Here is a 25437-nt window from a genome sequence, read left to right on the forward strand (position 1 = left end):
TAATCAATCAGAAAAAGCAAAACTCGCGGACACATTCGTGGCAGACTGACCAATCACGTAGTCGAGAGATGTGACACCAGTCGAAACAATAAGTTGCCCGTTTTGAATCGAAGGTCTTGTGCCAGGTATTGAAACTAGTTTGCTTCGTGATTTCTTCTGAAAACTGGTGGTATTGCACGGTAAACGGTCCGCGGTGGGTTTACCCACGCTCATCTTGGGGGCCGCCATGCTTTTTTCCCCCCGTGGTGACGAATGTTGATGTTTTGAATTACATCAACCCAATCAGAGCTGGGATTGCTCAGTCGCTACCAATCACAGAAGCAGTTGTTAGGTAGCGTGTCTGTGTGAGGGCAGCTTCCGTAGCTGTCGGCGCTGGATAGCGGTGAGTTGATTATCCAAGATGACAAATGCATGTTTTAAATGTCTATTACCATTTAGTGAACGTATTTTGCTGAATAGGAAGCTGCGATTCTGTGAAATAAAGACATAACTCCGATTTACAACAAACTGATGGTTAGGAAACTCGAACATGCAGATGGGGTTCTGTTTGTGAGTTGCCTTTGTTTTGCCCAGTCTTCAACCTTACAAAACTATTACAGCTTTGTTTATCTTTAGATTAGGGTTACACTAATGTCTTTGAAATACAATATCCCAGCCTGCCAGCCCATTTTGCATTCTAGTGAATACGGTCATCGGTCTGCAATGTGGATAGACACTTAGCTTTCAAATGACACACATGTAGACTATTCGAGACTAGAAAGTAGCAGACTATGACCTTCAAACGTAGGCTTTTATAGATCTATAATATTTGATTTGCATAAATATTGCATATAGCCCAGGGCTCTCCAACCCTGTTTCGGGAGAACTCCGTCCTGTAGGTTTTCGCTCCAACCCTAATTTAGCCAACTGATTCTAATAGTTGGCTGCTTAATAAACCAGGTTAGTTGCAACTGGGGTTGAAACAAAAACCTACAGGAGGGTAGCTCTCCGGGAACAGTGTTGGAGTTAAAACCTACAGGAGGGTAGCTCTCCGGGAACAGTGTTGGAGTTAAAACCTACAGGAGGGTAGCTCTCCGGGAACAGTGTTGGAGAGTCCTGATCCAGCCTAACAAAGATTTAAATCTATGTTTTATCATATCTGTTATGAAATCAGCCAAATGCATGTTGCAATCACTTTATTTTACTAGGCAAGTCAGTTAAAAACACATTCTTATTTTCAATGACGGCCTAGGAACAGTGGGTTAACTGCCTGTTCAGGGGCAGAACGACAGATTTGTACCTTGTCAGCTCGGGGATTTGAACTTGCAACCTTTTGGTTACTAGCCCAATGCTCTAACCACTAGGCTACCCTGCCGCCCCACATGTTGCTCTAATCATCAGAAAGAATCCCTTTTGTCATCTCTTGCTATATTTTAAAGAGGCTGCTCAAAGCCTCAAACCAAAAGTCCCCCCTTTCAGACCTCATGCCAATGAGTATTTTGTGATACATAAGCTAGTAAAGTTCTCTCTTTTTTTTTTTTTCTCAACCTTTGCAAGGTTACCCTTACTGATGCCTGGACAGTCATTTGCTCAAGAACCTAAAATTACATGAAGTTAAATGCGTGCATGTGTAACATCACAACCGCAATTTATTAATCTTAAAGTGATTATTTGAACTATTGGACATTATGTTTATCATGTTCACAACCACTTTACTACTTAAAGATACTGATGTGGCCCTCTGCTTGCTGCCTACATCAGCCAGCAAATGAGATACGTTTCTGGTCATGTGACCTTGGGGCAGAGCCATGGCGATGCCAGGACTTAATTAGTGAGGTGCAACGTCTACACATATAAATGCAGCCTAATGTGTAGAACTGACACAATTTCCTATTCTACATGACATAAAAAAAACATGCCTGTGACAAGACACTAATTTGCTGAGCAGGTGTGGGGTGGGTGGAAGGGGTTAAATCTAGCATGACGGGGGGTGGGGTTGGGAGGAGTGGCTATATGTTTCCAGTCGGCCACAGTTTGAACTGAAGTTTTGGGGATTGTAACATTAGTCTTCAGATTAGCCTTTGTCTTTGTCTCTCAGGCTGCTTTCCTAATTAGACTCAGTGTTGTCAAAACAAGGAGCTGTTGGACAGTCTGATGAAGGAGACTAGTCTTTGTTAACCTCTGTCTCTCTCATGCTGTGACTCCAGTCATCTCAGGTCAGGGTCTGACCCCTTGCAGAGGGAATACAGACGGAGTCTCAGCTAACTTTCCCTGTCACACAGACCCAATACTATAAAACAGAGGTACAGTAGCTCCTGGTAGAATTTGTCCTAAGACACCGATCTGGGATCAGTTAACCTTCCCAAATCGTAACCATACCCATTATGAGGGAAACCGTAAAACTTTAGACCAGTGTCTATGGGAAACTTCATCCTACTCCAGAGCGCTCTGTGAGCACTGCAAGAGAAGAGGCGTGCCTCTCATAGGGAGCTGTATGTGTGGTGGGTTAAGATGAGAGAGACTTACAGCTCAGTAAGGATGCTGTTATGCTCTAGACTAGAAGTGATGGCCCAACTGCTCACTTTACAAAATGCTCTTAGCAGAGGCAGTCCTGTTGTTGTGACAGCGCTTTGAGGTAAACATGGGCTGACAGGAGACCCGGGGAATATAGCCAGGCCTTCTACTGACAACACAGGGCATTGTGCAAGACCCACAAGAGGTAGGCTGGATCTAAGAGACATCTAAAAATGAAAACGCTAAAATAATTGACTGTTTAATGTATAATAATAAGGGTATTACCAGGGGTGAGGATATAGTGTCAAGTTTCATCACTATTGAATTGTAGGAGAGGACAATGTCACTGGGAAAATCAACCCTTATTATTATTATTTATTTATTTATCCTCTTTTTATCTTGTCTCATCATCGCTGCAACTCCCCACCGGGCTCGGGAGGCCAAGGTTGAGCCATGTGTCCTCCAAAACATGACCTGTCAAACTGCGCTTCCTAACACCCGCACCAATGTGTCGGAGGAAACACAGTTCAACTGACGACCGAGGTCAGCCTGCAGGCACCCGGCCCGCCATAAGGAGTCGCTTGAGCGCGATGAGCCAAGTAAAGCCCCACTCCGGCCAAACCCTCCCCTAACCCGGATGACACTGGGCCAATTGTGCGCCGCCCTATGGGACTCCTGATCACGGCCGGTTGTGATACCGCCCGGAATCGAACCCGTGTCTGTAGCACTGCGATGCATTGCCTTAGACCGCTGCTCCACTCGGGAGGCATAAATCAACCCATTTTGAAGTGAATAATTCCACCACGTCTAAATTCCCAATTCAACCCCAGGGCCTACTGTATGTGACCTACTGTATGTGACCTACTGTATGTGACCTACTGTATGTGGCCTACTGTATGTGACCTACTGTATGTGACCTACTGTATGTGACCTACTGTATGTGACCTACTGTATGTGGCCTACTGTATGTGACCTACTGTATGTGACCTACTGTATGTGACCTACTGTATGTGACCTACTGTATGTGGCCTACTGTATGTGACCTACTGTATGTGACCTACTGTATGTGACCTACTGTATGTGGCCTACTGTATGTGGCCTTACAGGTCAATGTGTGGCAGTAGTATCAACATGACTGCCAGTATTTCTAAAATAACATCTTTCCCTCCTTTTTGAATGTCATCCGTCCCTGTGTATTATTTATATTATATCAGTTTTATCCATCAGTGTATCTGATTGGGCCATATAATGCAGGCAGTCATAACATGTCAGCCTCTTCCGCTGTATATTGTTCTGGTTTCTCCAGTCTTATTCCGCTATAGCGCTAGCTGTGTGTCACTGGGAGAGGGAATAGAATGGCTGTGACTAGAGGGGAAGTCAGATCTCCATCAATGTACTCCATGTTTGTTTGAGTAGCGTTGAAAGGAAAGAAATGTTCTTAGGGTAAATGGACAATTAGTGGGGCTAGGGTTTTTCTTCAGGCCGTTTTATTTTTTTACTTTTTTCCAATAGCAATTTTTTCAAAATGTCTATATTTTTGGCTTTCTTTGAATTTTCAACAGCTGCCGAGTGAATAATTTACAATGACTAGGTCTATATTAGTGAATGTTTAGGCTATATTGCAAATCATACGTCTATAAATACTGTACATGTCCAGCTCACAATATGGCCTGATACGCATAGACCTATTCTTCTGACATGATGGGTGGGGGGGGACGTTAGCTGGTGGCGAGGGGGGTGGGGGGGTGGCGGGTGCTCTGTTGAGGTGTCTGAGTCATTGGCATGAACACTGACCTAATTGTGAAAGCAATACAAGACCCCGATAAGATCAGTCCACTCTCTCAACACCGGCCCAGCACCGCACACACCAGCCAGCGGCCAATACAATAAAGATTAGTCACCAGTATTCTATTCCGTGTCATTGTTTGGGGACATGGGCCCAGCAGCCCCAGACACGTCCGTTTCAATTCAAAGCAGTCGTATTCATATCACTAGACTGTTATTTGCTCTGGGCTGACCCATTGATTGCTGGCTCTAAGCCTCTGACTCCTCAAATAGGCACCCTGCTCAGCTGTTTGGCGGCTGGGTTGCTGCTAGCAACAATGAAAAGAGCAATGTGGAGATCAGTCTGTTCAATCATCTCTGTGTTCAGGAACAGGGGAGAGGGGGGCTAGATGGCTACATTGTAAGGCTGTGACTTGTGATTTGTTTTGCATCTGTCACTCTCGGTCCCAGACAGGTGTCTGTTTCTAAAACAGTAGGATTAGCTCTGATTGTGCTGATAGTTGCACACAGATCCCTGGTCAGTCCCCCTTTAAAACTCACATTAAGATCAAATCGAGCTTTAGCACCCACCCTTCCACTGCCTTCTGCTGCCCAGAGAGGGGACATCAGAGGTGGGATTCATTCCCTCCCCATCTGGGGTCCACAGGGAGAAGCACCATCTCTGACATGGGGTCTGTAAGCCTCTTAGCCCTCCAGTGGCCCAGCCCTCTTTCAGCCCATGTTTTCCTAATGTAGGCTTGTAAAGAGAGCAAGGGCCTTGTAGACTGTTTGAATTGGGACTCCCTTTGTGCTCCTAATAGACTGGTCATGTTTGATAATGACTGCCTTCGTAGAGTGAAACCTTTTCTCTGATTTTATTAGATCCCCATTAGAGACAGCTAGTCTTCCTGGGGTCTGACACATAGGACTAACGAAAAATACATTACACACAGAAATACTTTACAATTGACATACATTTAAAACATTAACAAAGACATTACAGCCTTTTATATAAAACAACCTTTGGAGACCAGGGGCGGTGATTCCAATGAGGAACCTACTGCAGTCCCTTGTGGATCAGGCGGTAGAGCATAGCGCTTGCAACGACAGGGTTGTGGGTTCGATTCCCATGGGGGACCAGTAGGGAAATGTATTATGTACTCACTACTGTAAGTCGCTCTGCAGAAGACCGTCTGCTAAATGGTTCTGGTTCTGATATCCCTATTCCCTCTGTTAGAAGCCCCCTTCTTACTGACTGGTAATGACGATATAGGCCTTGGTCTATTTAGGCCTAGTTTTGGTTGTATGATTGTTTTTAGTGTCATACTGTGCTCCATGTTGACTCTTGTATCCAGTCATACAACTTAATTACATTTGTCAACTGTATGTAAATTCTGCTGCTTGTGATTCCTGAACTATTGTCTGAATGTTGTCCCCCAGTCAGTGGTCATAGAGGTAAAAGACACCCAATGGGGCTTTTCTATTCACTGGTGGATTTGGGATCCCCTGTAATTGCGCGCCCGCTGTCGCTGGGAGCCATGTGACTGTAGGAGGCCGGCGGGTGACTGTAGGAGGCCGGCGGGTGACTGTAGGAGGCCGGCGGGTGACTGTAGGAGGCCGGCGGGTGACTGTAGGAGGCCGGCGGGTGACTGTAGGAGGCCGGCGGGTGACTGTAGGAGGCGCGGCTGGGAGGTGACTGTAGGAGGCCGGCGGGTGACTGTAGGAGGCCGGCGGGTGACTGTAGGAGGCCGGGCGGGTGACTGAGGAGGCCCCTGTAGGAGGCCGCTGTGACTGTAGGAGCCATGTGCGGGTGACTGTAGGAGGCCGGCGGGTGACTGTAGGAGGCCGGCGGGTCTGAGGGATCCCCTGTATTGCGCGCCCGCTGTCGCTGGGAGCCATGTGACTGTAGGAGGCCAGCGGGTGGTGACTGTAGGAGGCCGGCGGGTGACTGTAGGAGGCCGGCGGGTGACTGTAGGAGGCCGGCGGGTGACTGTAGGAGGCCGGCGGGTGACTTTAGGAGGCCGGCGGGTGACTGTAGGAGGCCGGCGGTGACTGTAGGAGGCGGGTGACTGTAGGAGGGGCGGGTCTGAGGGCCTGTGACTGTTGGGAGGCCGGCGGGTGACTGTAGGAGGCCGGCGGGTGACTGTGGGAGGCGGCGGGTGACTGTAGGAGGCCGGCGGGTGACTGTAGGAGGCCGGCGGGTGACTGTAGGAGGCCGGCGGGTGACTGTAGGAGGGCGGCGGGTGACTGGGAGGCCATGTGACGGGTGACTGTGGGAGGCCGGCGGGTGACTGTAGGAGGCCGGCGGGTGACTGTAGGAGGGCGGCGGGTGACTTTGGGAGGCCGGCGGGTGACTGTGGGAGGCCGGCGGGTGACTGTGGGAGGCCGGTGGGTGACTGTGGGAGGCCGGCGGGTGACTGTAGGAGGGCGGCGGGTGACTGTGGGAGGCCGGCGGGTGACTGTGGGAGGCCGGCGGCTCTGTGAGCCTGTAGGAGGCCGGCGGCTCTGGGAGCCATGTGACTGTAGGAGTCCAGCTGACACAGATGGTTCCACTCAGATGCTGCTACCACTCTTTGTTTTTCCAGGAACATATTTGGTGTGTAATCTTGGATTAACAGACAGAGATTTAGAGTTTAATGTCCAGCTGAATGTCAACAGCTACCCCAAAGACACAGGCAGGGTATTATGGAGGAGATAGCCTAGTGGGGTTTGTCCTAGACCCACAGCCAGGGGGATCGCGGGGGTAGAGATCCTATCAGATGTCTCTGGTGGTGTGTCCCAACTCATTCTCAATCCCAATTCGAGTTCCTTGTGTAATGTAACACACACACCCCATGGGTGACAGAGACTGCCAGATAAAACCAGGTGGCTGCATGTGGCCTCTCTCTTGATATCAGTCACTGGCCGTGTGATCTTATTATGTTAAGACCCTAATCCCTACCTATGATGAATGCACACCGGAATGGAGGGATGAAATGGAGAGATAATGAAGGATATAGGGGATTGTACACTGGTTTGGGGGATATGGCTGTGCGATGTTGAGTGGTTGTGATAGTCCTAAATGTTCTCTCTGATCCTTGATACTCCATGATAGGGTGTTCAGGCCCTTGATTTAGGGATTCAGTTCCTCTAGGTTCCTAGAAGGACAGGCCCTTGATTTAGTCTGTTGTGGACTGGGATTCAGTTCTACTCTAGGTTCCTAGAAGGACTGGACTGACCTGTAGGATTCACTTCTACTCTAGGTCCCTAGTAGACTCAGACTGGACTGACCTGTAGGACTCAGTTCTACTCTAGGTTCCTAGAAGGACTGGACTGACCTGTAGGATTCACTTCTACTCTAGGTCCCTAGTAGGACTGGACTGACCTGTAGGACTCAGTTCTACTCTAGGTTCCTAGTAGGACTGGACTGACCTGTAGGACTCAGTTCTACTCTAGGTTCCTAGTAGGACTGGACTGACCAGTTCTACTCTAGGTTAGGACCTAGTAGGACTGGTTCCTAGAAGGACTGACCTGTAGGATTCAGTTCTACTCTAGGTTCCTAGTAGGACTGGACCTGACCTGTGGACTCAGTTCTACTCTAGGTTCCTAGTAGGACTGGACTGACCTGTAGGACTCAGTTCTACTCTAGGTTCCTAGTAGGACTGGACTGACCTGTAGGTCAGTTCCTAGGTTCCTAGTAGGACTGGACTGACCTGTAGGATTCAGTTCTACTCTAGGTTCCTAGTAGGACTGGACTGACCTGTAGGACTCAGTTCTACTCTAGGTTCCTAGTAGGACTGGACTGACCTGTAGGACTCAGTTCTACTCTAGGTTCCTAGTAGGACTGGACTGACCTGTAGGACTCAGTTCTACTCTGGAGGTTCATAGTTCCTAAGGACTGGACTGACCTGTAGGACTCAGTTCTACTCAGTTCTACTGACCTAGGTCAGTTCCTAGGTTCCTAGTAGGACTGGACTGACCTGTAGGATTCAGTTCTACTCTAGGTTCCTAGTAGGACTGGACTGACCTGTGGGATTCAGTTCTACTCTAGGTTCCTAGTAGGACTGGACTGACCTGTGGGATTCAGTTCTACTCTGGGTTCCTAGTAGGACTGGACTGACCTGTAGGACTCAGTTCTACTCTAGGTTCCTTGTAGGACTGGACTGACCTGTGGGATTCACTTCTACTCTAGGTCCCTAGTAGGACTGGACTGACCTGTAGGACTCAGTTCTACTCTAGGTTCCTAGAAGGACTGGACTGACCTGTGGGATTCACTTCTACTCTAGGTTCCTAGTAGGACTGGACTGACCTGTAGGACTCAGTTCTACTCTCGGTTCCTAGTAGGACTGGACTGACCTGTAGGACTCAGTTCTACTCTAGGTTCCTAGTAGGACTGGACTGACCTGTTCCTAGTAGGACTCAGTTCTACTCTAGGTTCCTAGTAGGACTGGACTGACCTGTAGGACTCAGTTCTACTCTATACTATATGCTATACTATATGACTAGCAGACGCTACTTTATCCAAAGCGACCTTCAGTAGGTTCCTAGTAGGACTACATTCTCAGTTCTATGGGTGGTCCTGTAGGACTCAGAATCTAGGACTGGACTGACCTGGCGTTACAGTTCAAGGCCAGACCTGTAGGACTGCTCTACCAACTAGAGCTTCAGTTCTACTCCTAGTAGGACTGGACTGACCTGTAGGACTCAGTTCTACTCTAGGTTCCTAGTAGGACTGGACTGACCTGTAGGACTCAGTTCTACTCTAGGTTCCTAGTAGGACTGGACTGACCTGTCGATTCAGTTCTACTCTAGGTTCCTAGTAGGACTGGACTGACCTGTAGGACTCAGTTCTACTCTAGGTTCCTAGTAGGACTGGACTGACCTGTAGGACTCAGTTCTACTCTAGGTTCCTAGTAGGACTGGACTGACCTGTAGGACTCAGTTCTACTCTAGGTCCCTAGTAGGACTGGACTGACCTGTAGGACTCAGTTCTACTCTAGGTCCCTAGTAGGACTGGACTGACCTGTAGGACTCAGTTCTACTCTAGGTTCCTAGAAGGACTGGACTGACCTGTAGGACTCAGTTCTACTCTAGGTTCCTAGTAGGACTGGACTGACCTGTAGGACCAGGGGGCTGCTATGATCAGCTTCTATGATCTGGGATTCCTACTCTCTAAGTGCACACAAACTGACTGACCACAAACTGGGTTCACTGCAGTTTGTCAGACCCTTTTTCTCTTTCCTCCAATAAGAGCATATCTTCACAGTGACACACATTGAGAGACAATCACACACATTCACCACAGATTATTCCAGGACTCCTAGTGTAGAAGCAAAAACATGGCAGGGTGGAGGGATGAAACATGACCAGGATGTAGCGATAGAGGCAGTGGTATATGCAGTAGGATGTAGGGATAGAGGCAGTGGTATATGCAGTAGGATGTAGGGATATAGGCAGGGGTATATGCAGTAGGATGTAGCGATAGAGGCAGTGGTATATGCAGTAGGATGTAGGATATAGGCAGGGGTATATGCAGTAGGATGTAGCGATAGAGGCAGTGGTATATGCAGTAGGATGTAGGGATAGAGGCAGGGGTATATGCAGTAGGATGTAGGGATAGAGGCAGGGGTATATGCAGTAGGATGTAGGGATAGAGGCAGGGGTATATGCAGTAGGATGTAGGGATAGAGGCAGTGGTATATGCAGTAGGATGTAGGGATAGAGGCAGGGGTATATGCAGTAGGGATATAGGCAGGGGTATATGCAGTAGGATGTAGGGATAGAGGCAGGGGTATATGCAGTAGGATGTAGGGATAGAGGCAGGGGTATATGCATAGAGGGGTATATGCAGCAGGATGTAGGGATAGAGGCAGGGGTATATGCAGGCAGGGGTATATGCAGTAGGATGTAGGGATAGAGGCAGGGGTATATGCAGCAGGATGTAGGGATATAGGCAGGGGTATATGCAGTAGGATGTAGGGATAGAGGCAGTGGTATATGCAGTAGGATGTAGGGATATAGGCAGGGGTATATGCAGGATGGGGATATATGCAGGGGTAGTAGGATGTAGGGATAGAGGCAGTGGTATATGCAGTAGGATGTAGGGATAGCAGGGGTATATGCAGGGGTATAGCAGCAGGGGTATATGCAGTAGGATGTAGGGATAGAGGCAGGGGTATATGCAGTAGGATGTAGGGATATGGCAGGGGTATATGCAGTAGGGGTATATGCAGTAGGATGTAGGGATAGAGGCAGGGGTATATGCAGCAGGGGTATATGCAGTAGGATGTAGGGATAGAGGCAGGGGTATATGCAGCAGGGGTATATGCAGTAGGATGTAGGGATAGAGGCAGGGGTATATGCAGTAGGATGTAGGGATAGAGGCAGGGGTATATGCAGCAGGGGTATATGCAGTAGGATGTAGGGATAGAGGCAGGGGTATATGCAGTAGGATGTAGGGATAGAGGCAGGGGTATATGCAGTAGGATGTAGGGATAGAGGCAGGGGTATATGCAGCAGGGGTATATGCAGCAGGGGTATATGCAGTAGGCATGAAAGGTGGAGCAATATCAGCAATAGGATATGGATTCAGTTTGTATTTGGGGTGAGAGGTGGGAGAAGAGTATCGTGTGTGTGTTGAAAGGGACAGAGGGGTAATGGGATTAGGGTTAACGCCTTTCGCGGGCGCAGGGAGAGCCACCTGACACTCGGTCTGTTGGGGACCTGGGGATTGTGGGGGACGGGGTACAGGACGCGGGGGTCTAATCCATGTCCGTCTTTGGGAAGTCATTCCCAGAGCTCTGAGGATTTAGGGCTTTGGTTTCCGCTCTGCTAGCTTTGGTTAATAATGTTATTGGTGGGATGTGAGACATGGAGAGAAAGGGGGATGAATAGAGAGAAAGAGAGGAATTCATTACCCTGTGGTGGTCTTGCAGGACAGAGTCCTAAGCCAAAAGCATGGTGTCTGAATATAACCAGGTTTGATATGATCTATAATGTAGCCTACACCTCTAAACCCTCCCCAGAACACATACACCTCTAAACCCTCCCCAGAACACATACACCTCTAAACCCTCCCCAGAACACATACACCTCTAAACCCTCCCCAGAACACCTACACCTCTAAACCCTCCCCAGAACACCTACACCTCTAAACCCTCCCCAGAACACCTACACCTCTAAACACTCCCCAGAACACATACACCTCTAAACCCTCCCCAGAACACATACACCTCTAAACCCTCCCCAGAACACCTACACCTCTAAACCCTCCCCAGAACACATACACCTCTAAACCCTCCCCAGAACACCTACACCTCTAAACCCTCCCCAGAACACCTACATCTCTAAACACTCCCCAGAACACATACACCTCTAAAACCTCCCCAGAACACATACACCTCTAAACCCTCCCCAGAACACATACACCTCTAAACCCTCCCCAGAACACCTACACCTCTAAACCCTCCCCAGAACACATACACCTCTAAACCCTCCCCAGAACACATACACCTCTAAACCCTCCCCATAACACATACACCTCTAAACCCTCCCCAGAACACCTACACCTCTAAACCCTCCCCAGAACACCTACACCTTCAAACCCTCCCCAGAACACCTACATCTCTAAACCCTCCCCAGAACACCTACATCTCTAAACACTCCCCAGAACACCTACACCTCTAAACCCTCCCCAGAACACCTACATCACTAAACACTCCCCAGAACACATACACCTCTAAAACCTCCCCAGAACACATACACCTCTAAACCCTCCCCAGAACACATACACCTCTAAACTCTCCCCAGAACACATACACCTCTAAACCCTCCCCAGAACACCTACACCTCTAAACCCTCCCCAGAACACATACACCTCTAAACCCTCCCCAGAACACCTACACCTCTAAACCCTCCCCAGAACACATACACCTCTAAACCCTCCCCAGAACTAAACCCTCCCCAGAACACATACACCCTCTCTAAACCCTCCCCAGAACACCTCCTAAACCCTCCCCAGAACACATACACCTCTAAACCCTCCCCAGAACACATACACCTCTAAACCCTCCCCAGAACACCTACACCTCTAAACCCTCCCCAGAACACCTACACCTCTAAACCCTCCCCAGAACACATACATCTCTAAACCCTCCCCAGAACACATACATCTCTAAACCCTCCCCAGAACACATACACCTCTAAACCCTCCCAGAACACATACACTCTAAACCCTCCCTACACCTCTAAACTCTACCGTTCAAAGGTTTGGGGTCACTAAGAAATGTCCTTGTTTTTGAAAGAAAAGCACTTTTTTGTCCATTTAAAATAACATCAAATTAATCAGAAATGCAGTGTAGACATTGTTAATGTTATAAATGACTATTGTTGCTGGAAACGGCAGATTTAAAAAAAAAAAAAATGAATATCTACATAGGCGTACAGAGGTCCATTATCAGCAACCATCACTCACTCCTGTGTTCCAATGGCACGTTGTGTTAGCTAATCCAAGTTTATCATTTTAAAAGGCTAATTGATCATTAGAAAACCATTTTGCAATTGTTAGCACAGCTGAAAACTGTTGTCCTGATCAAAGAAGCAATAAAACTGGCCTTCTTTAGACTAGTTGAGTATCTGTGCTTTTCAGCATAGAAAGAAATGTTTCTTTCAAAAACAAGGCCATTTCTTAGTGACCCCAGACTGTTGAACGGTATGTGGAAGTCATCCTCACCAGGGCTAGATCGGGGAAACATTAGATGTATTATCTCTACCATACCTTTTATCATGCAGTTGTTGTTTCTGTTTAAATGTCCCTTACGTTGGAAAAAAAGGGTATTTCAGTTTTTTTTGCGTGTGTGTAAAGATTGAGTCACTCTCCCCATCCGGCAGGTTGCGTTCTGAGTAAAAGTCAATACCCTGAGTGGTGCTGCGGTGTTTGTTCAGATGACACACTGTTATCTGTGTGTGTGTGTGTGTGTGTGTGTGTGTGTGTGTGTGTGGCAGTCAACAAAGACTACGCGTTCCATTTCCATGGCTCCCACAGAACTGGATAACTGTCCTGAAGACCCTGGTCAACATGGCTGATGCAGGGAGGGCAGTGTTAGGGACTGATGCTGTCCTGAAGACCCTGTAGACCCTGGTCAACATGGCTGATGCAGTGTTAGGGACTGATGCTGTCCTGAAGACCCTGGTCAACATGGCTGATGCAGTGTTAGGGACTGATGCTGGTATGAAGCTGTACTGAAGACCCTGGTCAACATGGCTGATGCAGTGTTAGGGACTGATGCTGGTATGAAGCTGTACTGAAGACCCTGGTCAACATGGCTGATGCAGGGAGGGCAGTGTTAGGGACTGATGCTAGTATGAAGCTGTACTGAAGACCCTGGTCAACATGGCTGATGCAGGGAGGGCAGTGTTAGGGACTGATGCTAGTATGAAGCTGTCCTGAAGACCCTGGTCAACATGGCTGATGCAGGGAGAGCAGTGTTAGGGACTGATGCTGGTATGAAGCTGTACTGAGACCCTGGTCAACATGGCTGATGCAGGGAGGGCAGTGTTAGGGACTGATGCTGGTATGAAGCTATACGGTAGACCCTGGTCAGCATGGCTGATGCAGTGTTAGGGACTAATGCTGGTATGAAGCTGTACTGTAGACCCTGGTCAACATGGCTGATGCAGTGTTAGGGACTAATGCTGGTATGAAGCTGTACTGAAGACCCTGGTCACCATGGCTGATGCAGTGTTAGGGACTGATGCTAGTATGAAGATGTACTGAAGACCCTGGTCAACATGGCTGATGCAGTGTTAGGGACTGATGCTAGTATGAAGCTGTACTGAAGACCCTGGTCAACATGGCTGATGCAGTGTTAGCGACTGATGCTAGTATGAAGATGTACTGAAGACCCTGGTCACCATGGCTGATGCAGTGTTAGGGACTGATGCTGGTATGAAGCGGTCCTGTAGACCCTGGTCAACATGGCTGATGCAGGGAGGGCAGTGTTGGGGACTGATGCTGTCCTGAAGACCCTGGTCAACATGGCTGATGCAGGGAGGGCAGTGTTAGGGACTGATGCTGGTATGAAGCTGTACTGAAGACCCTGGTCAGCATGGCTGATGCAGTGTTAGGGACTGATGCTGGTATGAAGCTGTACTGTAGACCCTGGTCAAATTGGCTGATGCAGTGTTAGGGACTGATGCTGGTATGAAGCTGTACTGAAGACCCTGGCTGGCTGATGCAGGGAGGGCAGTGTTAGGGACTGATGCTGGTATGAAGCTGTACTGTAGACCCTGGTCAACATGGCTGATGCAGGGAGGGCAGTGTTAGGGACTGATGCTGGTATGAAGCTGTACTGTAGACCCTGGTCAACATGGCTGATGCAGGGAGGGCAGTGTTAGGGACTGATGCTGGTATGAAGCTGTCCTGAAGACCCTGGTCAACATGGCTGATGCAGGGAGGGCAGTGTTAGGGACTGATGCTGGTATGAAGCTGTACTGTAGACCCTGGTCAACATGGCTGATGCAGGGAGGGCAGTGTTAGGGACTGATGCTGGTATGAAGCTGTCCTGAAGACCCTGGTCAACATGGCTGATGCAGGGAGGGCAGTGTTAGGGACTGATGCTAGTATGCAGTGATAGGGACTGATGCTAGTATGAAGCTGTACTGTAGACCCTGGTCAGCATGGCTGATGCAGTGTTAGGGACTGATGCTAGTATGAAGCTGTACTGAAGACCCTGGTCAACATGGCTGATGCAGGGAGGGCAGTGTTAGGGACTGATGCTTGTATGAAGCTGTACTGAAGACCCTGGTCTGGTATGAACATGGCTGATGCTGATGGGAGGGCAGTGTTAGGGACTGATGCTGGTATGAAGCTGTACTGAAGACCCTGGTCAACGCGGCTGATGCAGGGAGGGCAGTGTTAGGGACTGATGCTAGTATGAAGCTGTCCTGTAGACCCTGGTCAGCATGGCTGATGCAGTGTTAGGGACTGATGCTGGTATGAAGCTGTACTGAAGACCCTGGTCAACATGGCTGATGCAGGGAGGGCAGTGTTAGGGACTGATGCTAGTATGAAGCTGTACTGTAGATCCTGGTCAACATGGCTGATGCAGTGTTAGGGACTGATGCTGGTATGAAGCTGTACTGAAGACCCTGGTCAGCATGGCTGATGCAGTGTTAGGGACTGATGCTAGTATGAAGCTGTACTGAAGACCCTGGTCAACATGGCTGATGCAGTGTTCGGGACTGATGCTGGTATGAAGCTGTACTGAAGACCCTGGTCAGCATGGCTGATGCAGTGTTAGGGACTGATGCTGGTATGAAGCTGTACTGTAGACCCTGGTCAAATTGGCTGATGCAGTGTTAGGGACTGATGCTGGTATGAAGCTGTACTGTAGATCCTGGTCAACATGGTTGATGCAGTGTTAGGGACTGATGCTAGTATGAAGACCCTGGTCAACATGGCTGATGCAGGGAGGGCAGTGTTAGGGACTGATGCTGGTATGAAGCTGTACTGAAGACCCTGGTCAACATGGCTGATGCAGTGTTAGGGACTGATGCTGGTATGAAGCTGTACTGAAGACCCTGGTCAACATGGCTGATGCAGTGTTAGGGACTGATGCTAGTATGAAGCTGTCCTGAAGACCCTGGTCAACATGGCTGATGCAGGGAGGGCAGTGTTAGGGACTGATGCTGGTATGAAGCTGTCCTGAAGACCCTGGTCAACATGGCTGATGCAGGGAGGCAGTGCAGGTTTAGGGACTGATGCTGGTATGAAGCTGTACTGGAAGACCCTGGTCAACATGGCTGATGCAGGGAGGGCAGTGTTAGGGACTGATGCTGGTATGAAGCTGTACTGTAGACCCTGGTCAGCATGGCTGATGCAGTGTTAGGGACTAATGCTGGTATGAAGCTGTACTGTAGACCCTGGTCAACATGGCTGATGCAGTGTTAGGGACTGATGCTGGTATGAAGATGTACTGAAGACCCTGGTCAACATGGCTGATGCAGTGTTAGGGACTGATGCTAGTATGAAGCTGTACTGAAGACCCTGGTCAACATGGCTGATGCAGTGTTAGGGACTGATGCTAGTATGAAGCTGTACTGAAGACCCTGGTCACCATGGCTGATGCAGTGTTAGGGACTGATGCTGGTATGAAGCTGTCCTGAAGACCCTGGTCAACATGGCTGATGCAGGGAGGGCATGCTGTTATGAAGGACTGATGCTGGCTGATGAAGGGCTGATGCCTGAAGACCCTGGTCAACATGGCTGATGCAGGGATGGGGCAGTGTTAGGGACTGATGCTGGTATGAAGCTGTACTGAAGACCCTGGTCAACATGGCTGATGCAGTGTTAGGGACTGATGCTGGTATGAAGCTGTACTGTAGACCCTGGTCAACATGGCTGATGCAGTGTTAGGGACTGATGCTGGTATGAAGCTGTACTGAAGACCCTGGTCAACATGGCTGATGCAGGGAGGGCAGTGTTAGGGACTGATGCTGGTATGAAGCTGTACTGTAGACCCTGGTCAACATGGCTGATGCAGTGTTAGGGACTGATGCTGGTATGAAGCTGTCCTGAAGACCCTGGTCAACATGGCTGATGCAAGGAGGGCAGTGTTAGGGACTGATGCTGGTATGAAGCTGTACTGTAGACCCTGGTCAACATGGCTGATGCAGGGAGGGCAGTGTTAGGGACTGATGCTGGTATGAAGCTGTACTGTAGACCCTGGTCAACATGGCTGATGCAGGGAGGGCAGTGTTAGGGACTGATGCTGGTATGAAGCTGTCCTGAAGACCCTGGTCAACATGGCTGATGCAGGGAGGGCAGTGTTAGGGACTGATGCTAGTATGCAGTGATAGGGACTGATGCTAGTATGAAGCTGTACTGAAGACCCTGGTCAACATGGCTGATGCAGTGTTAGGGACTGATGCTAGTATGAAGCTGTACTGTAGACCCTGGTCAACATGGCTGATGCAGTGTTAGGGACTGATGCTGGTATGAAGCTGTACTGAAGACCCTGGTCAGCATGGCTGATGCAGTGATAGGGACTGATGCTAGTATGAAGCTGCTAGGCTGGTATGTTTGTCCGTGATCTGCAAGGTGTCGATTGGTCAATCTCACACAGGGTCAAAGGTTAGGCTGGTTCTGTGGTGTCAACGGGCTGTAGAGCCCCTGAGAATGAAACACCAGGGAGTGTGACACTAGTCTGCACTGCACACTACTCCTAGAGCTGCTAATAGACTAGCTGCTGTGACAGCTCACCCTCACCTGTCTGTCCCCTGAATGAAGCGCTGTAATGATGTGTGTTGTGTTTGTGTAGGTGGTGAGATGTTCCGCAGTGCGCTGGGGAAGACCTTGGGCTTCGTGGGATACACCATCCAGTACGGCTGCGTCGCCCACTGTGCCTTTGAGTACATCGGAGAGTTTGTTGCGGTGTGTAGGATACTTTTCTCTCTGTGGCCATGGTCTGTGAATTCCCGAGTAACAACTTCAATGCCTGTGAATTTACCCACAGTGCTCTGGTCCTTCTATGGAGCCCACCATCACAAGCCACGACGTTGTCTTCTCAGAACGGTTGAGTCGCCATCTCTGCAGAATCGAGAAGTGAGTTTTAGTTTTCAACTTGAAATTCTCAAAGTTGGTAAAGTAAAACGTAGTTTACTCTGAGTGGTGTCTTTTTGCACCGTAACCCCTTGATGTTCTCCCTGATATCTGTGAATCACATCACACCCCATTGATCCTGTCTTCTCTGTCTGCAGTGGTGATATAGTCATCGCTAAGAGTCCATTTGATCCACAAATGAACATCTGTAAAAGAGTCATCGGTTTGGAGGGAGACAAAGTCTGCACCAGTGGCCCCTCGGATGTCTTCAAGACCCACCAATACGTAAGTATTCATCAACAGTCATGTCCCAGGACTCTCAGCCACACGTAAAGTATTCATCAACAGTCATGTCCCAGGACTCTCAGCCACATGTAAAGTATTCATCAACAGTCATGTCCCAGGACTCTCAGCCACACGTAAAGTATTCATCAACAGCCCCAGGACTCTCAGCCACACGTAAAGTATTCATCAACAGTCATGTCCCAGGACTCTCAGCCACATGTAAAGTATTCATCAACAGTCATGTCCCAGGACTCTCAGCCACATGTAAAGTATTCATCAACAGTCATGTCCCAGGACTCTCAGCCACATGTAAAGTATTCATCAACAGTCATGTCCCAGGACTCTCAGCCACATGTAAAGTATTCATCAACAGTCATGTCCCAGGACTCTCAGCCACACGTAAAGTATTCATCAACAGTCATGTCCCAGGACTCTCAGCCACACGTAAAGTATTCATCAACAGTCATGTCCCAGGACTCTCAGCCACACGTAAAGTATTCATCAACAGTCATCCCAGGACTCTCAGTATTCATCAACAGTCCCACTCTCAGCCACATGTAAAGTATTCATCAACAGACATGCCCCAGGACTCTCAGCCACACGTAAAGTATTCATCAACAGTCATGTCCCAGGACTCTCAGCCACATGTAAAGTATTCATCAACAGTCATGTCCCAGGACTCTCAGCCACACGTAAAGTATTCATCAACAGTCATGTCCCAGGACTCTCAGCCACACGTAAAGTATTCATCAACAGTCATGTCCCAGGACTCTCAGCCACACGTAAAGTATTCATCAACAGTCATGCCCCAGGACTCTCAGCCACACGTAAAGTATTCATCAACAGTCCCAGGACTCTCAGTCCCAGGACTCTCAGCCACATGTAACAGTATTCATCAACAGACATGCCCCAGGACTCTCAGCCACACGTAAAGTATTCATCAACAGTCATGTCCCAGGACTCTCAGCCACATGTAAAGTATTCATCAACAGTCCCAGGACTCTCAGCCACATGTAAAGTATTCATCAACAGTCATGCCCCAGGACTCTCAGCCACACGTAAAGTATTCATCAACAGTCCCAGGACTCTCAGCCACATGTAAAGTATTCATCAACAGTCCCAGGACTCTCAGCCACATGTAAAGTATTCATCAACAGTCATGCCCCAGGACTCTCAGCCACACGTAAAGTATTCATCAACAGTCCCAGGACTCTCAGCCACATGTAAAGTATTCTACCTTTAGTTTACCAGGTAAGAGTATTGAGAGCACATTTACAACAACGACCTGGAGAAGACTTTGACGAGGGCTTGACATGAGCCAGTAAAGCGATACATTCTGGATGAACGATTAAGCCTTGTCAAGACACTTCATGTTGTGTTTCAGATAGTCTCTCATTTCAGTCAATCATCTTCATAAGTAGCCAAACACCTGTGTCTTCAACTCAATCCCAGTGTGTTCTGGGTGTTTAGATTCCAGACCAGGCACATCCATCTTGTGTCGTCAGTCCAAATATCATCCTTTGACAGCGACTGTATTTCCTCAGAGCCGTGGTTGTGGTGGAACCACTGTCATTGCATTCTTATTACTGCTCCCCCCGGCCACGCCGCCCTCAGCCACCGCTCAGCCTGCCAATCTCTCTGAAGCCTGTTAGAGTTAGTGCCAACCGAGTGGACAGGTTGATGGGTGGGCTGAGGTGTTTGTGTTGTGTGTGTACACACACTCTCACATGAACAGTGGACGTATAGGTGAATGTAACCACACACAGGATGTGCTGGTGTCATCCAGGAAATGAAAGAAACTAATTTTCCTCTGGGAACAGGTTTCATCTCTACACACAGGCAGTAAAGCTATATTGAACAGGTTTAATCTCTACACATATCTTGGTCAAAGGTCTCAGCCTACAGATGTACTCTCTTAATTGGATCACTCTGTTGGCGTAGAAAATGCATACATGTTGTGTATTCAAGTTTTAAAACGTATTCTAATGTTTGCTATTCACACTTTAAAATGTCAGACCTTGATTTACCCTTATTTAAAATGTATCAACCCATACAAAAATGTCCATTCATTTTAATCCACATAATAGTCCACATTTCCTGTTACTGCAGGATTATTTCCCTGCCGTGAGAAACTGGTCAAATTAAGATGGCAGATCGGTACCTCTGAAATGTGTCTCAGTGCAAGACATAGGTCAACAATGCATAAGACCAGACCAATCTCTGTAGGATTTCCCCTGTCAAAACACACACCAAAATATCTGTCAACACAGTTGGTTGTGGTGTTAATGAAATAGAAGCCTTGTGTGACATAAGGCATCCCACCATGCATGTTTTTGTTTGTGTGCTATATGAGAGCCTGTCCTCACCTCCTCTTTCTTCTGACAGGCTGGCAGGTTCTTTCCTCCCACATTGATGATGAGGAGATGGACAAATTGGCTTGTCACCTCTTAGGAGTCTTTCCTACAGTATGTCTGCTGCATTGTCACAACAAAGACATTTGATCCATGATATGATGGTGGGTGTCTTTGAGAGAGACAGAGGGGGAGAGAGAGCCTTCAGAGTCTAAAGCTATCCCCTCCATGTTAGACAAAACACAGTACCTCAATGATATTAGTCTAATGATCAGAGAGAGCATGGTGAGGCCTTAAACAACACTACCTCAATCATGTTATCTTAATGAGTGAAGCAGGTGAGGCCTGAAACAGCACTACCTCAATCATGTTATCTTAATGAGCGACGCATGGTGAGGCCTTAAACAGCACTACCTCAATCATGTTATCTTAATGAGCGAAGCAGGGTGAGGCCTTAAACAGCACTACCTCAATCATGTTATCTTAATGAGCGACGCAGGGTGAGGCCTTAAACAGCACTACCTCAGTCATGTTATCTTAATGAGCGACGCAGGGTGAGGCCTGAAACAGCACTACCTCAATCATGTTATCTTAAGCAGGGTGAGGCCTTAAACAGCACTACCTCAATCATGTTATCTTAAGGCATGGTGAGGCCTTAAACAGCACTACCTCAATCATGTTATCTTAATGAGCGACGCATGGTGAGGCCTTAAACAGCACTACCTCAATCATGTTATCTTAATGAGCGAAGCAGGGTGAGGCCTTAAACAGCACTACCTCAATCATGTTATCTTAATGAGCGAAGCAGGGTGAGGCCTTAAACAGCACTACCTCAATCATGTTATCTTAATGAGCGAAGCATGGTGAGGCCTTAAACAGCACTACCTCAATCATGTTATCTTAATCATGGTTAAACAGCACTCCTCAATCATGTTATCTTAATGAGCGAAGCATGGTGAGGCCTTAAACAGCACTACCTCAATCATGTTATCTTAATGAGCGAAGCATGGTGAGGCCTTAAATCAGCATCTACCTCAATCATGTTATCTTAATGAGCGACGCATGGTGAGGCCTTAAACAGCACTACCTCAATCATGTTATCTTAATGAGCGAAGCAGGGTGAGGCCTTAAACAGCACTACCTCAATCATGTTATCTTAATGAGCGAAGCAGGGTGAGGCCTTAAACAGCACTACCTCAATCATGTTATCTTAATGAGCGAAGCAGGGTGAGGCCTTAAACAGCACTACCTCAATCATGTTATCTTAATGAGCGAAGCAGGGTGAGGCCTTAAACAGCACTACCTCAATCATGTTATCTTAATGAGCGACTCAGGGTGAGGCCTGACCAGGCTGTTGGAACGGCAGACTTCACTATCCAGGTGAGCTCAGCTTTCCCACCTTGACACGTCTCTGACAGGTACACATAGCCTCGCCCCCACCCCTTCAACCACCCAACCACAGAACAGGTTCCATCACTCCCTCTGAGTCCCATCACAACACAGCCGCCAGGTTGAGTTGAGATACGCCACTCAACCCTAAACCCTAGCTGGGCACACAGTCTGACTGGATGACTGGGCTGGCTGGAAGTGTGTTGTGGAAAGTAACAATGTCTGTTGATTATGGTTTGGCTGAGCGCTCTCATTCTGTTCTGGTGACTCAGTGTAGGGAGTTGGGACAGGGCATGTCAGACTGGGAGCTTAGTGTCATGGAGAAGTAGGTAAACAGTTCATGAGGAGTGTTTGCTTCTCTGCCTGTCAATCATGCAGGTGCTTATCCTTGACATCCTCTCTACCTTCACTCAACACTGGTGTGTGATCCATAAATGCGTTTTCAGAGACTGCTGTGGTTATGATGGCCTGCGGTGAGCTTGCAGGTGTTTAATCAGAGAAGAAGAGTTCCACCAACTATGACGGGGGACAGAATTTGTCTACCTCGTTCCAATACCACCAGTATCATACCCCTAGGTAATAACCAGATCCATTTGAACATCCAGTGCAGGTAAAATGAAAGGAGAGGTTAGTTCTACCCTCTGGTTAAGTTAGGGTTCAAGAGGAGAACGTCAGGGACATCCGTTTCTACAAATGATAGAGTCTGGCCTCTCTTTACACCATCCCAGTCATAATAAAATGTACGATTCTGACATGTGTTAACATGCAAGGTGATGTGTGAACCCTCGGTCTTTCACCACCATAATATACTGCAATAATAATATATGTTTCAGAGGAGTAACTTTGAAATGCCCTGTCTGAGACTCCATGTGGAATGTTCTCTACAGGGTCATTAGTTTGATGCTCCGAATCAATCAGAGCTTTGGTGTTTGTGTGTCTGTGTATTTGTTGATCACTCTTGATTGACTCGCAGCAGATCGATCTAAATGTATTGACCTTGTTAGTAGTGGACAGAATGGAGTCTAGATCCTGAATAGAGTTGACCTATACCTTGATGTTGGATTAGTTAGGTAGTTCCTTCACTCCGTGGGCCCTAAGCTTTGACCACCACTAATGTATCCTACCTAGTGTTTGCTAAACTCTGAGGCAGTGTAATGGACTCAGATTAGACCTTCTGCTAGCCTAAAAAGCACTTTCAGTAACGTTTCTATGGAGACTTGAACCCGCTTTGAAACCAGAAGTAGTCTGAACCTGTGTTCAAGCAGCCGCCCCTTTTGTGTCTCCTAAAACATAGATGAGCGTGCCTACCGACAGGGTCGTGTTGATGATATTACACCCCTGACTTTCTGAGCAGGACAAAGGCAGTGAGTCAGTCTAAGATGGAGGCTGAGGCTGGAGCATAGCAGGGGCTTATGGTCCAGCAGATGACAAACGGCACCGGCGTTCCTCTCTGGTCTCCGTGTGCTTGGGAGCAGCCATATGTTGCCATGCTACTGAGGGGTAATGGTGGGAATGCAGCAGGCTGACATATGCTTCTCAGATGACATTGGTTTGTGTCGTCGTTGTTCTCGGGGGCCGAGTTGTTTACCTCGTGTTAGGTCAATATGTCACTGCATCACGATTAGTGTCAGCTCATCTGGCTCATCCATGGAATATGAAACACAACACAATGCATAGGTTAATACTGCATAAGGATTCTGGATGTTGGGACGATTGCGATACGATGGACGCACACAATTGGAATCAAGACATCAGTGTTTGCGTGTGTCCCCCCTCTGATAATGTTCTCATCTGATTTCATCTCCCTCTCCTTTTCTCCCCAAGACCTTGTTCATTAAAAAGTTAGGCAACACAAACACAGTTGCAGATTGTGATGCCCATTATGACAATATAATGTGTTGTTCATCCTGTCTTCACATATAGGAGGGACGAGGAACTTAATTAGGGCCTTGACAAGATTATTCTAGTAAAGTGATGAGATGAATCATAATTGGTGTCACTGTGGATTAGCGCTCGCTCCGATTGGCCACCCCACTGGCAGCTCGGGCCTCACTAATGGAGACCAGTGGACGATTCAGACTGAAAATCTTCAGCCCTGGCCCCTCTCTCTCTCTCCCCCTCTATATCTCCCTTGGTAAGAGGGGGTTAGATCTCAGCCAACAGCCTAATGGCCCCTTTTGAAGTCCCACTAAATCCCCCTGACCCTGCCCCCCGTTACACATGACCCCTTGCTCCTATGACCGTCCGGGGCTAAAGGAGGACAGACCAGGGGTTGACGTTAAGTTGGGTTGAGGGAAAGTGGGGGGGGGGTTCAGTTGGGCGAGGCGGCTGAGGTGGGCTCTCTTTACATAATGGTGGGTGGAGGGTGCTGGCGCTGTATTGTCTCACTCCTTCATGTAAACAAAGTTTAAAAGCTAGGTCAGGGAATCGTGTTGTTTACAGTATAACTGGCTGTTGCAGTCGTCGTGGAACAAATTCAATATTTTCTATCGTTGTGTTTTTTCCCGTGTCATCCCGTGGGTGTGTGTCTTGCTGTGGGTGTGTGTCTTGCTGTGGGTGTGTGTCTTACCGTGGGTGTGTCTTGCCGTGGGGGTGTGTCTTGCCGTGGGGGTGTGTCTAGGTTCCAAAAGGGCACGTGTGGCTGGAAGGGGATAATCTTAGGAATTCCACAGACTCCAGGAGCTACGGCCCAGTTCCCTATGCCCTGATTCGAGGCCGTGTCTGCTTAAAGGTAAGGAGGGGAACATCGCCGGACCCATCTCACATTCATTTGAACCTTTAGAGTTAGTATAATGGTCTGCATAAAGAGTTAGTAGAATGCTCTGGTCTGTATAAAGAGTTAGTAGAATGCTCTGGTCTGTATAGAGAGAAATCTGTGCCACGTTTACGATATCACAGCCTCCTTTTGTCTTTGCCCATGGCCATGGTGAAATATGAAATGCCTTGCACTGAAATTGATTGTAGGTTTTGCTTTGCCTGGATTCAAAATATTCCTTATTCCCCATTCTGTGGCAAGTTGAGTAAATGTAAACACTCAAACAAGTTGGAAGTTCAAGACAGATCTGTCTCGTAGACCAAGGCCTGGGCTATTGTCTAGCTGTCCATTCTGCTGTGTTGTCATGTCACTGGATGTCATAGCAACCATGACCCTGGAAACAGGTCAGACAACCTTCTGTCCGTTTGACTGGACAGCAGCCGTCCACTGGGGGCCCAATGACGAGACCTGACGACAGTTTTATGAAGTCTCATACATCATTTAAATCCACGTTACCAAGCGTATCCAGGAAGTGAGGATGTTGGAATAGTCATGATAAACACATTATGTAATGGATAAATGTTGTTTGTTCTTCTTTTACGAGAGCCCTATAGTACCCTTTTAACCCAACGTCTTCTGTCTTCTGCTTTGTTTGTTTTGGTGATTTTCTCTCTTTCCAGCTCTGGCCTCTACATCATGTTGGTGCCCTCAACCAAAGTCCCACAGGACGAGTCGTAAAAAGGAGTGACTGAGTCTACTGATCTGTGTACATGCATCATTTTGTAATATTTTCTAATTAAAGGCATATTTATCTTGAAGAA

At 48.0% G+C, this 25437-nt stretch overlaps 1 protein-coding gene, 1 long non-coding RNA gene and 1 pseudogene across 8 annotated transcripts; 1 reads left to right on the forward strand and 2 right to left on the reverse strand.

The window, feature by feature from the left end:
- LOC127924132 (elongator complex protein 4-like) overlaps positions 1–234 on the reverse strand; it is a 44974-nt pseudogene extending 44740 nt beyond the window's left edge.
- On the forward strand, positions 233–25437 carry LOC127924131 (mitochondrial inner membrane protease subunit 1-like). The gene is made up of 6 exons (XM_052508566.1): positions 233–382; positions 17556–17668; positions 17751–17839; positions 17995–18121; positions 24482–24592; positions 25297–25437. The coding sequence occupies exons 2-6, from the start codon at positions 17564–17566 to the stop codon at positions 25366–25368; spliced, it is 504 nt and encodes a 167-aa protein (XP_052364526.1). The 5' UTR covers positions 233–382; positions 17556–17563; the 3' UTR covers positions 25369–25437.
- On the reverse strand, positions 20674–22120 carry LOC127924133 (uncharacterized). 7 transcript variants are annotated; one of them, XR_008116864.1, is made up of 3 exons: positions 21506–22120; positions 21142–21249; positions 20674–20940 (listed from the first exon to the last, which is right to left on the reverse strand). It is a non-coding gene; the product is annotated as an uncharacterized LOC127924133 (long non-coding RNA). The 7 variants fall into 7 exon arrangements; XR_008116866.1 differs by having other exon boundaries at positions 21196–21303; XR_008116868.1 differs by having other exon boundaries at positions 20674–21048; positions 21196–21303.

This window comes from Oncorhynchus keta, unplaced genomic scaffold (genome assembly GCF_023373465.1).
Source record: "Oncorhynchus keta strain PuntledgeMale-10-30-2019 unplaced genomic scaffold, Oket_V2 Un_contig_3711_pilon_pilon, whole genome shotgun sequence".
Classification (NCBI taxonomy): Eukaryota; Metazoa; Chordata; class Actinopteri; order Salmoniformes; family Salmonidae; genus Oncorhynchus; species Oncorhynchus keta.